General features: G+C 45.7%; 1 protein-coding gene across 1 annotated transcript; it reads left to right on the forward strand.

Annotated features, from left to right (window-relative positions):
* Positions 1–889: 889 nt before the first annotated feature.
* LOC106020873 (tumor necrosis factor receptor superfamily member 26) lies at positions 890–21,347 on the forward strand. Its single transcript, XM_021227420.2, has 8 exons — positions 890–1,598; positions 10,671–10,758; positions 11,764–11,892; positions 12,617–12,728; positions 15,444–15,544; positions 18,904–19,035; positions 19,766–19,835; positions 21,118–21,347. The coding sequence occupies exons 1-8, from the start codon at positions 1,554–1,556 to the stop codon at positions 21,149–21,151; spliced, it is 711 nt and encodes a 236-aa protein (XP_021083079.2). The 5' UTR covers positions 890–1,553; the 3' UTR covers positions 21,152–21,347.
* Positions 21,348–21,622: the final 275 nt, after the last annotated feature.

Raw genomic sequence — 21,622 nt, forward strand, 5'->3', positions numbered from 1 at the left:
AGCACTTGTGATTGTAGTCTCATGGGGTCTGCCTAGTTATCCTACTGAGTTTCTGATATACCAATTTCTTCTCTGCCCCCCTCACTCTCAAGTCAGGGTCTGTGTAGACCTTGCTGGCCTTGACTTCATGAATGTTGTCCTGCCTCTGAGTGCTGGGATTAAAGGTGTGTCCACCAGACTCAGCTCCTTTTCCATATCCTCTTCTCTTCTCTCTCTCTCTCTCTCTCTCTCTCTCTCTCTCTCTCTCTCTCTCTCTCTATCTATCTATCTCTCCCTCCTCTCTCTCTCCTCTCTCTCTCTAAGTGCTCTCTATTGAGCTGCACACTCACACACCTCTCTCTCTCTGTCTCTCTTTCTCTGTCTCTCTCTCTCCACACACACACACACACACACACACACTGGATCTTACATTCTTACCCTCTTTCCACCATCTCTTCCACTCTTCCATCTCTCAGCCGTGGGAGGTGGGGTTATGGAATAGACACCTTATCTAAACAGACTGTTCTGAAGCCTCTTATCAGCTGCAGGTTTCTGTATTAATCACCACCTATGTCTTAGTTAGAGTTTCTACTGTTGTGGTGAAAACGCCATGACAAAAAAGCAAGTTGTAAAGAAAAAGATTTATTTGTCTTACATTTAGCAGTGCTGTTCATACTGAAGGAAGTCAGGACAGGAACTCAAACAGGGCAGGAACCTGGAAGCAAGAGCTGATGCAGAGGCTGTGAAGGGAGCTGCTTACTGGCTTGCTTCCCATAGCTTGTTCAGCCCACCTTTTTTTTTCCCTTGGAGACAGGGTTTCTCTCTGTAGCTCTGGCTGTCTTGGAACTTACTCTTTAGACCAAGCTGGCCTCAAACTCACTGAGATCCACTTGCCTCTACTTCCCAAGTGTTGGGATTAAAAGTGTGAGCCCACCAATTTTTAAATTTTTTAAAATCATTCTGACCATGCCTGAATGCCCAGCTCCAAAGCACAAATCCCATACTTAATGTCTGCACTTGAGCCAACCCCACCCCTATCCACCTTCAGAACTTTCCATCTTCCTAAACTGAAGTTGTATCCCTGTGAGCCACGCACTTACTCTCAGTCCCTTCCCAGTCTTGGCACTCCATCCGGCTTTCTGCCTCGTAGACCTGAGACTCAGGTAGTGTTTGCCCTTGTGAGACCAACCAGCTCCTTGCAGCTAGGCCTCTGAGGAGCATCCAACAACATGTAGGAGGCTCTCCTTTCTCTTTAAGGCTGACCTCAGTCCAGTGTCTGGGTAGATTCACTGTCAGTCAATACACGCATCCCCTAGGCTGGCTCTGCTTTCAAACACCTTGGCTCTGCAGTGCCTTTTGTTGGCTACTGATACTGTGGAGTGGTGAACAGGGGTTTTGAGGAACTTTTCTGTAATTTCAAAAACAATGCCAGCTCAAGTGAGCAAGGAAGTTGAGGAGCCTGGGTGTGGGCCTTACCGGAAAAACTTAGTCAGGGGCTGGTTTTAGATGTGTCCCAGCTGGCTAAGGCTGCATTTGGACGGCTACTGGCTATTCAGCCCCTGCTTCTGTCTCAGATGGCACGGCAGGAACGTCTGCTGCGGCAGCTGCTGATTCTATGGGTGAGTGGAGGCACAGAAGGTGGGTAGGGACCCCAACTGGATTCTGGCAGGCTGTCATGCCCAGAGCAGTATATGTGATTGTACCCAGAGATAGTAACGGGTTTCCTTTTCCAGCTCCTGGCCTGCATGCTGGAGGCAGAGGATGAAATGAGAGCATCAGACACCTTATGAGGCAGTTAGTTTATATCATATCTTTTCTTGCTACAAAGAGTGGGATTTTTTCTGCTATCTAACCTTTCTTTTTTTTCTTTTTCTTTCTTTCTTTCTTTTTTTTTTTTAGATGTCTCACTATGTATCTTTGGCTATCCTGGAACTCACTATGTAGACTGGCCTGGCCTCGAGTTCACGGAGATCCATACACCTCTGCCTACCGAGTGCTGAGATTAAAAGCATGAGCCAACATACCTTGCTGGAGTCCAGCTCCAGGGGGGGTTCTTTTTTTTTTTTTTTTGGTTTTTACGAGACAGGGTTTCTCTGTATTGTTTCGGAGGCTATCGGTCCAGCCCGGCCTGGGACTCACACAGAGATCCGCCTGCCTCTGCCTCCCGAGTGCTGGGATTAAAGGCGTGCGCCACCACCGCCCGGCTCCAGGGGGGTTCTTGTGCTGCAGGAAGGATGTGAAGTCGGGGAAAAATGAGGAGTCTGACCACCAGTTGTCATTCAAACTGATGGCCCCGAGTAGCTCAGTCCGTCTTTATTTATACAGGTTTTAATGCGTTCAAGCATGAGCAGTTTCAAATCATTTCTTTTTAATCATTTACCAAGAATCCTTAACATTTCAGTTTCTCTTCTTTCCCACTCCCTTGATGTCATTGACCTTTACCCCTTATTATATATCAAGTAAAATGTTTTGTGTCTATCTAGGCACATCTTATTAATACTGTGCCCTAGCCGGCAGCAAACATGCAGTTACAGAGATTTGAGCCCAGTGATTCATTCTTAACAATATGACACCAGCTGAATATATTGTAATGCCTAGAGTATCATTTTCAGGTGTATACCAGTTTGTGAGTAATTTGTATGTCAACTTTATTATATGGGTTGCAGTTATAATCCTGTTCTTTATAAGTTCTCAAAATAATGATTAATACCTAACTCTTTATCTTTGAAGACTAAGTTTCATTGTTCTTCCTGAGAATTTCTAAATGTACTTCTTTAAGGGGAACTAGACATTTTAGATTTCTTTATTGATACTTTGATATTAGAAGAATATCTGAGTGTTCATGTCCTGGTGCCAGGAAAATGTCTGACCTTTCGTGTCCTACCTCTTTTTCCTTCTGTGTTCCTATAAGGTTTTTAATGTCATCTTTTAAGAAAGTTTTCTTGGTTCTTATGTTCTTTGGAATATATTTATCTCTTTTGGTATTGAATAAGCAATAATCATTAACTTTAGTGAGTTCCTCCTGCTTATTCAGGATGACTGCAAAGGCAGTCAGGGACAACTGGAGAAACTGGTTTTTATAACAGATCAGAGAAATTTGGCTTTTCTGTAAAAACTTTTGTTTCCAGTAAACTCAGGCATAATCATGACTAGCAAGGCAGAACCAAGAGTTTCCATAATAAGAATAGCAAACGTTAGAGAAGCCTGAAGCCCATGAGCTCCCTAAGGTCAGCGCAGGAGTCTGCAGTGTTGTACCCATAGGTCCTTGCCAAATGGATGGGATTCTCCAAAGGGCCTTTGCCATCTAAGGAGCTCAATTTGCAACACACCTACATGCCGTTCCCGAGGGCGACAGCTTGGCTTCTGCCAATACCTGACTTACTTTTCCACTGAGACTCCTTTGTCCCTTCTCACCTTATGAAGTTTTATTTTAATTATGTGTATGCTGTGTGTCTGTGTACATGTGTAGGGTGTCTGTGCAGACTAGAGGGTATTGGATCCCCTAGAGCTACAGTTACTGATTATTGTGATCCATTCTGGGCACTATCCTCTACACAATCAAGTGCTCTTAACTGCTGAGTAATCACCTCAGCTCCTAGTTTTTTGGTTGTTGTTGTTTTTTTAATGTTTTATGGTATTTACTTATTTATTGTATTGTGATGTGGGAGCTCACTTGGGATGGCCAATGGACAACTATCAAGAGTTGGCTTTATTCTTCAACCATGTGGGTTTCAGGAATCAAACTTAGGTTGTCAGGCTTGCAGACAAGCATCTTTCCCACTAAGCATCTCACTGGTCCCTTCCAGCCCCCTCTTTTGATTCAGACACTATGCAGCCTAGGCTAGCCTCTACCTCGTTTCTCCTGCCTCAGCTTCCCAACTGCTGGAATCCTGGACCTGAGCCACCAAGCCTGACTACCCCTTAGCATTTTCCAAGTGTGATTATTCCCCCAGATTGTGCTGTCAGCCTGGTGTGGGGTACACAGGCCTATGACCCCAAAACACAGGAGGGTCAGCAGTTTAAAGTGTTATGATAATGTGCGTGGGGGACTTTGGATGATTCCATGTAGGGTGCAAGGGTGACCAAGGCAGACAGACAAACAGGCCAGACAGACAGACAAGTAAGATGTTTTATTAGGGGTGGGGGGGAGAGGTAAAGAGACCCAGAGAGAGAGAGAGAGAGAGAGAGAGAGAGAGAGAGAGAGAGAGAGAGAGCAGAGAGCAGAGAGCAGAGAGCAGAGAGCAGAGAGCATAGAAGAGAAGAGGGAGACAGAAAAAGTCCTGTCTGGGAACAGTGGGAAAGAGATTTGATCGAAAGTAGGCGGGGGGTGTCTTTTTTTTAAAATGGTCCTTTGTAACCGCATAGCATGGAACCCTGGGCTGACCAGGTTACTGTCTGAGTACATATTGCCAGGTGACAGGGGCAGGCCAGCATAATGCCTGAATCCTTACACAAAGTCACCCTCAGCTTCATGTGAAAGCCCAGACTATAAGACACACTGTATTTAAAAAAAAAAGTATTGTTATTTTGTATCCCTACAGTGTGAAAAGCTGACAGAAACAGGCTGTTTTCACATCAAACAAGAGTGAAAGTAGTCACCCTTGGAAAATGACACTCTCCTTCCCACTGTCTAGGAGATTCTATCTCCTAGAAAGCCATGTTTCCCAAGCTGCTGGCCTTCAGTCAGTAGCTCTCAGCAAGTGTCCTCAGGCTAAGTCTGTTGGTGACTTAAATGGATGGGCATGTGTGGTTCTGGGCTCTTTCTCAGCGTTACAAAGTTCTTGAACCCTGGAAAAAGACCACAGACTCAATCCAATTATAGTGAAAAGATGTCTTGACTCCTGAAAGTTTAAGTGTTTGGGTAGATCGGATGGGACAGGTGTTCTTATAGCTTAGATGGAAAGGTATCCTGGAGCTCAGGAGCCACAGAATACTGAGTGTTACACAGCTCAGATGGAAAGGTATCCTGGAGCTCAGGAGCCAAGGACTACCACAGGTCACAGTAAGCTTAGCAGCTTACAGCCCTGTTTCAAGGAAAGGCTTCCCCAGTGTATCAGCTGTGCTCCGACAGGAGAGGATTTCCCTAGCCAGGTCCAGTAGGAAAGGGTTTTGGTCTCTGCTCCACTGCAAAAAGATCTTTACCCAAAGCTCATTCAAGAGATTTATTGGGAGGGAAGAATTCAGGAGAGTGGCTGCCTCCGCCAGGGTAGAAGGAGGCAGCAGGACAGCCACAAGCCAAACAGACACAGGATTTATATAGGGATTCTTAGGGGGGTGCAATTTTTTCAGGGTGAGGATTGGTCGGATTTCAATCCCTGAGTTTAGGATGGCTAGATCTCCTGCTCAGGGATTGGTTAGTTTTCTGCACAGATTTAGGGTCAGATTTGGCTCTGGTTTCAGGGTCAAAATGTGTTTCTTGCACTGGTTCTTTTTAGTCTTTTGGCTCTAGTTTTAGGGCCAGGGTGTATTTCTTTCACTGATTCTGATTCCAGGGACAAGGTGTGTTTCTTTGGCACTGGTTTCAGGGTAAGGGTGCATTTCTTTGGTTCTGGCTGCAGAGCCAAAGTATGTTTCTTTGGCTCTGCTCAGGGTATGTTTCTTTTCCCTACAGATAGCACTACAGCAATCTCTAAGTCAAACTGTAGATTGCTGTGTGAAATGGGGGTGAAGAAGGGTTTTGTTTGTTTGTTTTTTCAGGCAAAATCCATAAGAAGGCCTTGAGTATCTGCAGAAGCAAGCCAGGAGCTGTTTTGATCTGCCTAGATTAGGTAGTCAAGGCCCTGAAAGTCTCTATAAGAGGGTTACAGAAGTTAAAAAAAAAGTTAGTCAATTAGTCAATGAGAGGGCCAGGTAGGCCTCATTTCACAAACAAAGGGCAAATCAGCCACCAGGCAGTGGTGGCTCACGCCTTTAGTCTCCTGGGCCACTGCCCCCAAGTCAGGAGACAACCAAATAAGGACAAAGTCTGGGACTTGCCCTAGAATGGAAAAGCTATAGTCTTAGACCAATGTTAGCCCTAACCACTAATGCACCAATATGATTACCACTTGTATAAGCCAGTCCTAAGCAGGATAATCACACTGCTTTTAAAATTCCCATAGCTGTGCTTAAAAGGACCTTACACATTCTCTCCAGGTCGTTGCTATTTTGTATAAGTGCTGATTGCATCATGACTGGTGGCCTTTTGGGGACTTCTCTGAAACCCTAACAGTCACAACATAACAAGTAGATGGTCACTGTACATTTCCAGGAGGGTAATCAGTGAGTCAGGTTTGTGGGAACACAGTCCAAGAATGGAGTCATGTGAGGAGAATTCTGAGTGTTTGCGAGAAAACTCCAAGAAAACAAATGTCTCGTGACCTCAGTTTCTTCAAAATCACAAAATTGTTCTTGGAATGTGATTTCATTGCCCTCCCAGGTGTAGCAGATAGGGGTGAGGTTACTTCAGGTTATCCATTACAACTGGATATTGTTATTTGTTTATATGCATCCATGGAAAAACTCGTTTTTGTCACTTGTATCTTCTCTTTGCGATTGGACACTTTACTCAAGTGATTCTTCTTAACCCTCAGAATATAAGTTGTCTGATGCTCTGAATAAAGTTGGCTGTTGCAAGACACTTTAGTCTACCTCATTTATCAGTTGCATTCTCCCAGGTCCCGCCGACTCTAGAGCACAGGGTTACCAAGAACTTATAACTGGAGTCAGACAAAAGACTACTAGGTGTCAAGACTCACTGTCACTTCCTTTCCTGGCAGCTTCCTTTGCAGCAAGAACTGCAGTGAGTTACTGTGGTGAAAGCAGCTTGAACTGTATTGGCTATAAAACCCAACAGGAAGAAGGCACTGTTCTTTTTTTGGGGGGGGCGTGTTTTGAGGCAGGATTTCTCTGTGGGTTTGGAGGCTGTCCTGGAACTAGCTCTTGTAGATCAGGCAGGCACATCTCTGAATATGAGGCCAGCCTGGTCTACAGAGAGAGTTCCAGGACAGCCAAGGTGACATAGAGAAACAGCCTGTCTCAAAAAACAAATAAACAAAAATGAACAAATGCAGTTTGATGCAAATGAACGGTAGAAAGTCAGAGTTAGGCTGAATCCCAGCTGAAGGCAGTAGAGGTGGTGTATAACAGTGTAATGGGAAGAATCAAGCCTGGACCATGTTGGTGAGGAGGAGGGTCTCCTTCACAATGAATGCCTAAGGGGGAAACCCACAGAGGGGTCACATTGCTTCTTATTTTAAAAAAAAAGATTTTTATTATTTTAAATTGTGTATGTGAGTATAGATGCCTGCCGAGGTCAGAAGAGTTGGATCCCCTTGGAGCTGGAGTTAGAGGCAGTTGTGAGTCCCCTGACTTGGATGCTGGGAATTAAACTCCGGGTCCTCTGCAAGAGCAGTATGTGCTCTTAGCCACTGTTTCATTTCTCCTGTTTATTTCTTTTCTTTTAAGGTTCATTCATTTATTCGTGTTTTTTTGTAGTGCTAGGGATGGAACCTAGGGCCTTGAGCACACACCCCAGTGCAGTTCTCATAGTAGAGGTACACCCCAGCTGCCTAAGGTATTGAGTCACCACTTGCAGGAAGGTTGCAGGGATAGATGCTATCTCTCTTCCTTCCTTTCGCCCTCCCTCCTTCCCTCTCACATGTAGATGTGGACACTGGAAGACTGGAGGCTGCCATCTGCTATCTCCCTGGATCTTTGTGCACCTTATTTCTCAAGGCAAGGTCTTCCTTTTAAAAATTAATTAAGCTAGGTGTGGCAGAGCATGCTTTTAATCCCTGTACTTGGGAGGCAGAGACAGGCATATCTCAGAGTTTGAGCCTGGTTTACAAGCAAGTTCCAGGACAGCCAGGGCTGTAACACAGAGAAATCCTGTCTTGGAAAAAAAATTTTTAAGGGTCTGGAGACCTTCGCAGGCACCAGCCACACATGCTACATGCATATTCAGTCAAAACACTCATACATAAAAAAATCTTAAGATTTAAGAAAATATTTTATTTGTATGTGTATGTGTCAGAGAGTTTATGTGTCCCTTATGCATTCTTGGTGTCCACAGAGGTCAGAAGAGGGTATTGGATATCCTGGAACTCTAGCATGGTTGGTTGTGAACCACCATAGGGGTACTGGGAATGGAACACAGGTCCTCTGGAAGAGTAGCCAGGCAGAAAGGGTCTTTCAGTGAACCTGGAACTAATCTATGCTTGACTTCCAATGAGTTTCAGGGATCTGCCTATCTCTATCCTCAGTGCTGGAGTCAGAGATGCTTTACGTGTCCAGGTAAATGCTAGGGATCCGAACTCAGGTCCTCCTGCTTTGATGGCAGGTACTGACTGAGCCAACTCCTAGCCCCAGAGGCTTGTTCTTGCACACCTCTGCCCACACTTTCATAAACTGGTCAGTAGATTATTTTATGTGTTTGTTTAAAGGCGTCTTATGTAATCTATGTTGATTAATCCAAAATCCATGCTCCTCAGTCAGTAATTCACACCTACAGCAGTTTCTCCAACACACATGTGTTATCTGTAAGGTTATTATGACATTCTAGTCCTCTGGACAGAAAACAGTTTCTCATCGCTATGCTTGGAGCCATTTAAACACCAAGATAAGCAATTCGAAATGCCACAAAAGATACAGAAACGCAGGTGATGGGTATCCTGTAAGACAGACACACCCGTGCAGTGAGAAATGAAGCAAGAATAGAAAGCATTTCCTTGCTTGCTCTCAGCTGGGAGTACGTGACTCAAAAATAGACCAGTGTGGTGACACACACTTTTTCTTTTCTTTCTTTCTTTTCTTTTTTCTTTCTTTTTTTGTTTTTCTAAATAGGGTTTCTATGTGTAGCCATCCTAGCTGTCCTGAAACTTACTTTGTAGACCAGACTAACCTTGAACTCACAGAGATCCTTCTGCCTCTGCAGAAGCCTGAGTGCTAGGAGTGGCATACATTTTGTATCTCAGCACTCAAGAGGGAGAAGCAGGTAGATCTCCGAGTTGGAGGCCAGCCTGGATACATAGCAAGTTCCAGGCCATCCAGGTACATAACAAGACCCTGTCTCAGTGTGTGTGTGTGTGTGTGTGTGTGTGTGTGTGTGTGTGTGTGTACATACATGCATACACACATATAAAATATATACAAATATTAAATTGAGTTATTATTTTTCATTTATGTCTGTGAGTGTGTATACATTGTGAAGTGTCCAGAAGAGGTCATCATATCCACTGGAACTGGAGTTTCAGGCCCCTGTGAACCACCTAATGTGGGTGCTGGGAATCACACCTGGGTCCTCTGGGAGAACAACAAGTGCTCTTTACTACTGAGCCATTTCTGCAGCCTCAGGGGGCTCAAATTTTTTTGATACTCTGTGCCTATTAGTGAATAGCTGAAAAGTACCCCTTATTTTAGTATGAGAATAAAGTTTAGGAAGTAGGTGGATTCACAAATATGTAATTTGTGAATAATGAGAATCAAACGTATTGGTGAAATAAACAAACATGAAACTGTGCCCAAAACACAAAAAGCAGGCTTAGTTTGGATCCTTAGCATCCTGCAAATGCTAAGGATGGCTGTGTGTGTCTCTAATTCCAGTGGGGGCTGGAGAGGCAGGTGGATTCTGGGAGCTCACTGGTAGCCACTCTCGCCCAAACTGTATTCTGAGTTTAGTGATTGTCCCTGTCTCGGTAAAACTATGGGGCCAGAGAAGTGGCTCAGTGGGTAAAGGTGCTAGTCATGCAAGCCTGCCGGCTGTAGCTCAGTCCTCAGCACCCATGTAAAGGTGGGGGGAGAGAATGGACTCCACAACATTGTTTTCTCATTTCCAAATGCACAGCATGGCACGTGCATGCCATGGCACCCACTTGCCCTCACACACATGCACATACCATAGTAGTAATACATAAAAGAAGGCCAGGCCTTGGTGGCGCACACCTTTAATTCCCAGCACTCAGGATGCAGAAGCAGGCAGATCTGAGTTTAAGACCAGCTTTAGCTACATATTGAGTTTTAGTTCAGCTAGGTCTATATCTCGAGGAAAAAAATCAGTAAGATTATAAACCGTCGAGATCACATAAGCACGCTTTCTATGTATACACATGCACACACATGTGCAATATGTGTGCACAGACACACATAACTTCACAAGCATATTTTATTAAAAGTTTAGGTGCAGGGCTGGAGAGATGACTCAGAGGTTAGGAACATGGGCTGCTCTTACAGAGGCCCCGGATTGGGTCCCCAGCTCCCAAATGGTGGATCACAGTCCCAAGGGATCCACACCCTCTTTTCTCCAAGGACACCAGGAATGCACATGATGTTCATATATACATACAGTCAAAACACTCATACACATAAGTGGATTAAAAAAAGACACTTTAGAGTGTAGGTGTGGCCACTGAAAAAAATCATATACTAGAGCACAAACAGTTCACTGACATCAAAGTCTCACAGCTGTAACAGCCACACACCAATGGCAAAGATACAAAGCCACTCGAATTTGGAAACTGAAGAACATATCTGCAAAGGGTCACCTGCTCCCTGACTACTGCCAGCCAGACTTGGGGAGCAATGAGTAAAATTGTAGTGTGTGCTCTGCAGGAAGAGTCTATTGGGAACCAGGGTCGGGGTGGGAGTCATGCACCTTTTCTGTGCTGAGAGTCACCAAAAATGGGCGTTTTTGTGTTTCCCCCTTCTGATTTTAGGTGATAGTTTACAGTGTAAGCAGTACAAGCCAGTGTGGGACAGATGAGTTCCAATTCGACACCCTCTGCTGCCAACTTTGTCCTAGTGGTGAGTTCCAGGTTGCTTTCCAGAGCATTCCACAAGCCAGGCCTTCTGATAGGAAAAGTGCTACAGACCTTTAGCTAGGGCTCAACTGGAGACTGCACTGAGAGAGGTGGAATCTGACAGACCAGGGGAAGTGTGTGTCACCTTAGCAAGCAGCTGCTACTTGTCCTCCTATCCACCCCTTCCCCCACCCAAGCACTGCCCCTGACTTTGGAGGACAGAAGCCAGAGACCGATCCAGAGGTGGACGTGGTATGTTCTATAGAAGCAGCAAGGAGATGTGGGGTGGGGTAATGAGTGTCTGCACTTGGATCTCACTCCCATACCCACACAACGATCAGCACACATCTGTATGCATACCTACCTGCAAACACACACACACACACACACACACACATATATACACTATATGCATACAAGTCTGTGGACACCCATTTGGGTCTGTACACACACCTGTACACACTTGCAGATAGCCATGTGTGGGCACATCCCTACAAGCACATTGCAGAAACAGTGAGATGGGGCTGATGTGACTGAACACTGTGGGAGCCACCACATGCACAGAGCTCATATTGTTGGGAGTAGCCCTCTCTCCTGTGCTTCTGCCATAGGCTGTGAAGATGGTCATGGTGTAAATAATGTGTTGGGGACATTGGGCAAGGACCTCATCTTTAAATTTTGGAGTTCTGTGAATCTGTCATAGGCAGCCTGGCATGAGACAGGGAGATGGCTTCATAGGCCTCCTGTCAGCCAGCTCTCTAGGACTGTGGAGTGGAGAGGAAGAACTCGCCTGCTCAGACACCCTGCAGGACATCAGTCTCAGCCAAGGGATAGTACAGGGCCTCCACACATTAAGTTTAGCATGAAAACTGTGGTTGGGTATCCAACTAGAAAGTTCCAAGGAGGCTGGGGGCCCAGGAGTGGGTAGAGTGAAGAGGTCTGGCCACCAAGGGCTTCAGGGAACAGGGCTTTGCTAGGCTCCCAAAAACCTCTTTCTTTTCTCACATAGGCACACACCTCTTTAAACCATGCCAGGAAAACCATGGTATGAGTAAATGTATCCCATGTGAATCTGGATTTTTTATGAACCACAATAACAGTGAGTCTAGCTGCTTTCGCTGCTCTCTGTGCCGGGATGGTAAGTGTGCCATGGAGGGTGGGGGTAGCATCTCCACTGGTAGCTAAAACAGGTAGACGGATAGGAAGACGGGCCACAGATAGATAATGAAGATGGCAAACTCTAACTTCTTCACACTTTTTACCTGACACAAAGACCTAGTGCCCCCTCCAGCCCCCCATTCCTCTCTAGCCCAGATTGTAGGGCTCTGTAGAAGAAAAGGGAGACTGGTTGTTGTGTTTGCATTGTCGCTGTGATAGATGGCAGGGTGAAGGCTAATTATGTGCCCAGGATGAAGAGCCTGTGGAGATTACTGTTGACGGAGTTTCTGTCCTGCCCTGGCAATCCCAAATAAACACACAGGGGCTTATATTATTTATAAACTGTCCAATGGCTAAGGCTTCTTATTGGCTAGCTCTCTCTAAATTATTAATCCATTTCTATTAAACTATGTATTGCCACAAGGCTGCGGCTTACCCGTAATGCTCTGGTGTGTTACTCCTTCGGCAGCTACATGGAGTCTCTCTTGAAACTCACTGCTTTTCTCCTCCCCGCATTCTCCTGCTTGGTTACATCGTGCCTGTCCATTGGCCGAAACAGCTTTATTCATCAACTAGTAAAAGAACACATATTCACAGCATACAGAAGAAATCCCCATCAGATTACTTTACTGTGTAATAAAATGTCGTACACTGAGACAGACTGACACCCTGATAACTAACCTGCAACTTTCCTGCTTCCACAGACCAAGAGGAAGTGGCCAAATGCTTCCAGAATGCTGATCGTGAGTGCCAGTGTAAGCAGGGCACCTATTGTAACTCTGAAAACTGTGTGGAGAGGTGCCTTCCATGCAGCAGGTAACAGCTGGGGGAGAGACAGTGAGTGTAGCTCCCCATTCCTGCCCTCTAGTCCCCTAGCCTCTGAGTCCCTGTCTATAGAGGGACTCATTAGGCTAGCACCTGCCACACAGATAAAATCAAGGATGCTTCCTCCTGGAAACTGCCTGGAGTTAGTGCTCATTCATTCACTCACTCATTAACTCACTCAACAAACAACCTTGAAGCCCCAAAAATGAGAGACACAATGGAGATTCATGCATAGCATAAGACCATTAATGATGGTCTGGGATGAAGCTAAGTTGGTAGAGTGTTTGCCTAGCTTGTACAAGGCCCTGGGTTCCACCCCCCAGAACTGCACAAACCAGGTGTGGTGATGCAGCCTGTGATCCTGGCCCTGGGGAAGCAGGAGGAGCTGGAGTTCAAAGTTAACTACATAGTAAGTGTGAGATCAGCTTGGGGTAAAGATACTGCCTGAAAAAACACTACTGTTGTGATCATGGGGACCACTGCACACTCACCTGGAGGGCAGAGCCTTAGTGAATCAGGGTGAGAGGGAACAATAGAAAGTTTAGTGGGAAAGAACTCTAGGCAGAGAAGATGGCAAAAGTGACTTACTGTTAATTAAGAATGGGGCAAGAGGGGGCTGGAGAGATGTCTCAATGGTTAAGAGCACCAGCTGTTCTTCTAGAGGATCTGGGTTTGATTCCCAGCACCCACTTGGCAGCTCACAACTAACTGCCTGTGATCTGGCACTCTTGCATAGACATACATGCAAGCAAAAATGTCAATGCACATAAAAATAAATACATTTAAAAAATAAACCCTTTTAGAATTGGTTTGGCTATTCCAGGTTAAAAAAAAAAAACAGCATGGGGAAAGAGCTAGAGAGATGACTCAGGGCTAAGATATGATCTGCATGTCCCAGGAACTGAGTTCAGTTCCCTGCACCCACATCAGGGGACTCAAAACTGCCTAAACTCCAGCTCTTCGGAATCTGACGCCCTCTTCTGGCCTCTGTGAGCACCTGCACTCACCCACACATGCATACATCTAAACATAAAACGAAACTTTAAAAAAGGAATTCTGTGGGACCAGGGTTGTAACTAGGTTGGTAGAGTGCTTTTGTAGTACACAAAGCCTTGGACTCAGTCTCTAGTACACTATACAGGTATAGTGGTATGCCTGGAATCCCAGTACTCATGGAGGCAGGATGATCAGAAGAAGTGTAAGATCAACTTTGGTTACATAATGAGTTTGAGGTCACCCTGGACTTCGTGAGATTCTGACCAAAAAAAAAAAAAGGTAAAAATAATCTGGTGACCACAAAACAATGACCATAAACTGAGAATGAAAGCAGAAAGTTACTCTCGTATGTACGGTTCTGGAGTCAAGAAGTCCAACGTCAAAGGTGTTCACAGGTCCTCACTCCCTCTGCAGGCTCTAGGTCAGTGGTTCTTCACCATCCTCAAGCTATAATACAGTTCCTCATGTTGTGGTGACTCCCAACCATAAAATTAGTTTTGTTGCTACTTCATAACTGTGATTTTGCTACTGTTATGAATCAAAATGTCAATATCTGGTGTGCAGAATATCTGATATGTGACCCGTGTGAAAGGGGTTGCGACCCACGGGTTGAGAACCACTCTTCTGGGAGCCTCCTCCCTGGCCTTTTCTAGGTTCTCGTGGTGGCAACGATTCCTGACATTCCTTGGTGTGTGGACACGTCACTCTAGTTGCCACTTCCCTTTCCAAAAAGACTGCTCCCGTGCTTCTGTCTGTACTTCCTTCTTGTAAGGACTCTAATCACTTGGCTAAGGCTCATCCTAACCCAGTGTGACTCAAACTTCTCTTAGCATCATTTGCAAAGACCCTGCTTCCAAGCAAGGTCAAGTTCCAAGGCTTCAGGTGCACATACGTTTGGGAGGACATTTCTGGGAGGTATCTCTAGCAATAAGGCCACTTGTACAATCTTTATTTATTTATTTACTTAGTATGTGCATTTATAATTAGAGTTTGCCTGCATGTCTGATGCCCATGGAGGGCCAAAGAAGTTATTGGGTCCCCTGGAGCTATAATACAGTTACAGGTGGTTGTGAGCCACCGTGTAGATACTAGAACTAGAACTTACTTTCTCTAGAAGAGCAGCAAATCCTCTTAACCACTGAGCCATCTCTACACACACACACACACACACACACACACACACACACACACACACACACACCGTTTTGAAACTGGATCTTACTGTCTATCACTGGCTGGCCTAGAACTCACAATGCAGACAAGACTGGTTTGAATTCATAAGAATCTGCCTCAATCTGTTTCCTGAGCTGGGGTTAAAGGTGTTCACCACTATACCAGGTAATAGCTTGCATCTGTGAGGCAGGTTATATATCAATGAACATAACTCAGAAAACACTGACTTTGTGACTATGTGAGCTCTGGCTTGGCGGAGGCTCTTGATTGTCTGTACATGTTTGCCTCTTCCCTACTCCCATTGTCTTTGTCTCTAGGCAGACTTCCCTCTATGTGGTAGGACAGACATTTTATCCAGGAGGGTAGAGAGAGGGTCCTTCCCTAAATATAACAGACACCCCTAAAGTCTAATTTCTTCAGAGTGTAGCAGGATGGGGCTGGGGTGGGGCTGGTCCCTCCTAACTCCATGGATAGTGAAGAAAGTGTTCTGAGCTGCCTGGGTATGAGGGAGTAACACACTCTTGCTTTTCCTTCCAGCTGTCCTAACAATAAAGTCATCAGGCAATGCAATGCCACGATGGACACACTGTGTGACCTGTCTGATTCAGAGTCTGGTAACCCTTCTGATCCAGAGTCAAGTAAGGACCTGTCCCCTAAATCAACATTACAACTGTTCACTGACTGGGTGGTGGTGGTGCATGCCTTTAATCCCAGCACTCGAGGCCAGCCTGATCTACAGAGCAAGTTCTAGGACATCCAAGGCTACATAGAGAAACCCTGTCTTGAAACACTCCCTCCCAAATGTTCACTAGTATACTGGCTACTTTTTATGTCAGTTTAACACAAGCTAAAGCAATTTGGGAAAGGAGAGTCTCGATTGAGAAAATGATCGCCACCAGATTAACCTGTAGGCAAGTCAATAGGGCATTTTCTTAATTAGTGATTGATGTGGGAGGGCTCATTGTGAATGATGCCACTCCAGTGGTCCTGGAGTTTATAAGAAAGCAAGCATAACAAACCATGTGGGAGAAAGCAATGAGCAGAGCTCCTCTATGGCCCCTGTATTAGTTCCTGCCTCCAGGCTCCTGTCTTGAGTTCCTGCCCTGACTTCCCTGAACGATGGTCTCAAGCTGTAAACTGAAATAAACCCTTTATTCCCCAAGCTGCTTTTGGTCATGGTGTTTTATCACAGCAATAGAAACCCAAACTAAAACAGCTGAAAGGGTAACATTGGCATTTATAGTCACTTTAAAACTCTGCTGCAATAGGAAAAATAGCCAGAGATTATGAACAAATGACTGTGTTTGGCCATGTGCCAATAAACCTTTGCAAAAGCAAGCTGTGGGCTAGATTTTGCTTGGGGACTGCAGGTCAAGAATCTTGTCTTTGGGCTGGAAAGATGACTTAGCCATTACAGGTTAGGCTCACAACCCAAAATGTAAGAATCTTGTTTTAGTCAGCTAACATAATCCCAGAGTCTAGCTGCAGCTTCTGCTTCTGGTACCTCAGTCTCAAACCAAAGTCCTTGTGAGCCCAAGCTTTCTGTTTGTGTATCTGTCACCAATTCTGTTTTTACCTTAGGTCCTGATGCCTGAGTACTCAAACCCTCTTTGTCCTCCATCTATAGTGTAGGCTGAATACCTCTGAGAGCGGTGATGTGTTGATTTACCTTTCAAATTAGCTTGTGCACTTCCACAGGTTTTGTGTAGATATGCATGTGTGTAGTGTGTTTGTGTATATATGAACACATGTGCACATGTGTGCACCTGTGTGTGGAGGCAAGAAACCAGCATTAGGTCTATTCCTCCATTTCTCTTTCTTTTGTAGAATTTATATTTCATTTATATATGTACACACATGATAATGTAATGTGCATGTATATGGAGTATGCTGTGTGAGCAGGTGCCACTGAAGCTGAAAGAGGATGATGGTTCCTCTAGAGCTGAAATTAGCAGTGGTTGTGAGCCACCTGACCAAACTTGGGCCCTCAGGTTCTCTGGAAGGGTAGCTTGTGCTGTCAGCCACTGAGCTACCTCCCTGTCCCTCTACCTTATCTTTTGAGACAGGGTCTCTCCCTGAACTTGGAGCTCACCAATTTAGCCAGATTGGTTTAGGCAACAAGCTCCAGGGATCTTCCTGTGGCTCTGATACCCCAGTGCTGAGGTACAGATGTGCACTGTGTAGGTGCCAGGGATACAAATCCAGATGCTCACATGTGTGGTCAGCACTTTACCAACCAAACCATTCCCCCAAATCCTCAAGAAAGTTTTCATAGCCTGGTACTGGTGGCACACGCCTTTAATCCCAGCACTCAGGAGGCAGAGGCAGGCAGATCTCTGTGAGTTTGAGGCCAGCCAGGTCTATAGGTGGAGTTCCAGGACACCTAGGGCTGTTACACAGAGAAACCCTGTCTTGAAAAACAAAGAGAGAGACAGACAGAGAGAGAGAGAGAGAGAGAGAGAGAGAGAGAGAGAGAGAGAGAGAGAGAGAGAGAGAGAGAGAGAGAGAGATCATAATTTTTCATTAAAAAGTATGAGCAGAAGGGGGCTAAAGAGTTGATTCTGGGATTTAGAGCACTTGCTCTTGCAGGGACCTGGATTCAATCCCAGAACCTACGTGGTGGCTCACAACCATTATTTCAGTTTCAAAGCTTTAGACACTCTCTTTGTGCACTAGGCACACACATGGTGCACATATACATGTACAGGTAAAACACTTGGACACATTAAAAAAATCTTACAAGCAGGGGCTGGCAACATGTCCCAGAGGATAAAAGTACTTGCCATTTGGGCCTGGCAACCAAGTTGTCCTCTGATCTCCACATGCATAGCAGTAAACTGTCTGTTTTTAAAATGGGGCTAGGAAGCTCAGTGGATAAGAGCACTGGCTGCACAAGCATGAGGATCTGAGTTCAAATCCCAGAACCCATGGGTGTGGCTGTGATTCCATCTCTGGGGCTCACTGGCTGTTAGCTTAGCTGCAGGTTCAGGGAGAGGGAAACCCTGTCTCAAGGGAATAAAGCAGAAAGTGACAGAGCAGGACACCTAATGTCCTCCTCTGCGTGCACGCGCGCGCGTGTGTGTGTGCGTGTGTGTGCGTGTGTGTGTGTGTCTAAGAGACACAGAGAGAGACAGAGATAATGCACATGTGCACACACAAGCAGATAAATATAAATATTAATAAAATGAAATTTAATAAATAATAAAGTAAAATATCCAAGTGTGACAGCACTGGTCCGTAGCTCCATCATATAGGCTACTGAGGCAGGAGGATCCCTGTGAATTGAAGGCCAGTCTGGGTTATTTACTTAGTACTAGACCTGTCAGGGCGACACAGCAAGATCCTGTATCAAAAAATAAATAAGTAGGATCTGAAGAGACAGCTCATTGGTTACGAGTACTTGCTATTGCAGAGGACCTACGTTTATTTCCAGCCCCCACATGGCCGCTTAGCTGCAACTCCTGTTCTATGGGATCTGGTGCCCTCTTCTGGCCATAAGCACTGCACGCACACAATCACTGCATGTAGACAAAACACCTATACATATAAAAATAAACATTAAAAATAAGGTAAACAAGCCGGGCAGTGGTGATGCACACCTTTAATCCCAGCACCTGGGAAGCAGAGGCAGATGGATCTCTGTGAGTTTGAGACCAGCCTGGTCTACAAGAGCTAGTTCTAGGACAGCCTCCAAAGTCACAGAGAAACCTTGTCTTGAAAAACAAAGCAAAATAAGGTAAATAATGAGCAACAATTTCAGAAGGATGCTTAATACCAAAGCCAATGAATAAATATATAATAAACATAAAGATCTTATCTGAGACTAAGAAACCTTAGGTTGAGTAATGTGTGGGAGAGAGCCCTTTCCCTCCCCCTGCATCCTGGGCAGGACCCCATAGCCTCTGAGCCTGGACAGGAAGCAGGAGCTTCTGAGGTTTGTCACGCTAATAGACAACTGTGTTCAGCTCTGCCTCAGTGATCTTCTCTCTCTTTCCAGGAATGCCATGCTTCCACTGTGTCTGCCTGTCTGAGTCTCTGAAGGCTGTAGTAACCACAGCTGCTATCATCATCATCATTGCCGCTTTCATCGCCGCTTCCATCGCCCTCGGTTTCTGTGTATATAAACTAAGTGAGCTGCCACGGGGTCCTGCTAATGTCCTTGGAATGAGAAAAGGGTTTGCCTCACCAAAACAGTAGCTGGTGACTCTGCTCTCCACAGACTGCTTAGACCATTCAGGAGTCCTGGCCTCACTGCTTATAAAATCACCACACCAGTTTCCCAGGCTCTGTGGTACCTGAAAGGCCTTCCTAAAATTCGTGATGATGTCTCCTGGCCCTCCCATTGTCGAGTACTTAGCTCTTACTAGAGTGGCAATGTAGTCCTAGAGAGCCGGGGAGGGATGGGCATCCTGCGTTCTGGGCTTTAGATCATGCATTTGTGTCCTCTTCATGAGAGCCAAATTGTGCTGGGAAGAGATCAAAGTTCTAGTAGTTTCAACACTGTAGAAACTGAGGTACAGAAAAATCAAAGGGATGTCTTATCTTTATAAAAAGAGTGCCTGAGATGAGATATTCTGGAAAAACTGGGGGTGGAGGAGGGTAGAGGGGAAGGGAGGGGGGGATGGGAAAATGAGGGATCAGGATGGTCAAGTTGAGGCAGGAACAGAGAAGGAGAGTAACATAAGAGATATTTTAATAGAGGGAGTTATCCTTGGGGTTAGGGAGAAACTTGGTACCAGGGAATCTCCCAGGAATCCATAAGGATGACCCCAGCTAAGACCCCTAGCAATAGTGGAGAGGGTGCCTGAACTGGCCTTCTCCTGTAATCAGATTGGTGACTACCCTAATTGTACTTAAAGGAAGCAGATGCAGAGATCCACAGCCAAGCACTGGGCCAAGCGCTGGGAGTCCAGTCGAAGAGAGCAAGAGGTATTATATGAACAAGCTGTGATGGGGGCATGGGGGTGTGGGGTGTGGGGGGGGGTCAAGATCATAATGGGAACCCACAGAGACAGCTGATCTGAGCTTGTGAGAGCTCATAGACTCTAGACCGACAGCTAGGGAGCCTGCATGGGTCTGACATGTGGGTGACAGTTGTGTAGCTTGGTCTGTTTGTTGGGCCCCTAGCAATGGGACCAGGAGCTGTCTCTGGAGCATGAGCTGGCTTCTTGGAACCTATTCTCCATGGTGGGATGCCTCAATTAGCCTTGATGCAGTGGGGAGGAGCTTGTCTTGCCTCAACTTGGTATGTCATGCTTTGTTGACTCCCATGGGAGGCCTTAGTCTTTCTAGGAGTGGATGGTAGTGATGGGGTGCAGGGATAGAAAGAAGGTGGGTGAGGTAATGAGAGGAGAGGAGGGAGGGGAAACTGTGGTTGGTGTGTAAAATAATTTTTTAATTTAAAAAAGCATGCCTGAGCTGTTGTAACTGATGACTACAAAGTGGGGATCAACCCATCAGGAATGTACTGTCTTGCTATCCTAGTGGTTAGAAATCCAAGTCCAACTGTGACTAAAGCTAGGTCTCTCAGTGGCTCAGAGTGTTCCTCCTGTCTTTCCAGCTTCTAGAAACTGCCAGTCCTTAGCTTGAGGCTGCTTAAACTAGTCTGTCACCATCTCCAGGAGGCCTCCTTCCTGCCTGACCAGTCCTTGGAGTGTGTCCCCACCTATAAAAACATATCCAGCTAAGATCATAGTAGAGGCAATAGGTCAAGACATGGGCTTATCTTTTGGAAGCCATAGGTCACTCCATTGCAGGCTTGTCCTAAGATCTGGTCAGGTCCTGACTTCACATAGTGTAGATCTCCCTGACTGGCCTCCCAGATGCATGGCATCCCTTCTTCTCAACATGCGTTAGATGGAGTTTGCCAGGCACTGCCTGTATGCTGGAGGCCTCAATAGGGTAAGGAAGGAGAGGGCCGATCTCCACAAACTTCATCCTGAGCCTCTGGCCTCCCTAGAAAAGACTGGAAGGTCCTTCCAAAAGGAAGGCTGAAGCCATGTTGGGCTTGGCTGCTCTCCACCCCAGGTAATAGATGAATAGTAGGTTAGAGATAATTGGCTGTGCCCCAACCCCGGTCTCCTGACCACTGGGGGATTACTTGTAGTCACAAAGAACCTCTCATGTCCTGAGTTGCAGAATCACAGAAATGCTGCAGCTTTCCTCTGGAATGTTCCAAAAATACAAGTAGACTGTTTGTATTTTTTTCCAGCTTTCAACAAGTTAATGAAGTTATGATGGTCTAACAAGCAAACAAATGGCACTTGTGAAGTTCACTGGATTTAAAGACATTGATTTTCATGAGCACGTGCATAGAGGAAGCAGTGAACATGGCAAGCTTGGCAGTGCTTGTGAATATCCCTTTATGTGGTGTGAATATATGTCACTGTGGTTGATTTAATAAAGAGGTTGACTGGCCAGTAGCTGGTCAGGTAGAGGTTAGGCAGGAGTCAAACTAAGAGGACGCTGGGAAGAGGATCAGAGTCTGGGAATTGCGAGCAGACACAGAGAGAAGCAAGATGAGCATGCTGTACTGAGAAAAGGTACCAAGCCACGTGGCAAACATAGATAAGAAATAATGGTGAGGAGGGCCTAGGCCCCGCCCCAGATGATATGATAGACTTTGGAGATTCCCCCATAGAGGGCCTAACCCTCCCTGGGGAGCAGAGTGGGAATTGGGGGGGGGGGTAGGGCGGTTGGTGGGGGCCAGGGGGGAG

The sequence above is a fragment of the Mesocricetus auratus genome, unplaced genomic scaffold (assembly GCF_017639785.1).
Source record: "Mesocricetus auratus isolate SY011 unplaced genomic scaffold, BCM_Maur_2.0 Super-Scaffold_4256, whole genome shotgun sequence".
Classification (NCBI taxonomy): domain Eukaryota; kingdom Metazoa; phylum Chordata; class Mammalia; order Rodentia; family Cricetidae; genus Mesocricetus; species Mesocricetus auratus.

Coding starts and splice junctions, on each gene's coding strand:
- LOC106020873 (XM_021227420.2), top strand. CDS start 1,554: ATGGCACGGCAGGAACGTCTGCTGCGGCAGCTGCTGATTCTATGG. Junction 1,599..10,670: donor GGCAGCTGCTGATTCTATGG/GTGAGTGGAGGC, acceptor TTCTGATTTTAG/GTGATAGTTTACAGTGTAAG. Junction 19,036..19,765: donor TTTCTGTGTATATAAACTAA/GTGAGCTGCCAC, acceptor TTGTACTTAAAG/GAAGCAGATGCAGAGATCCA.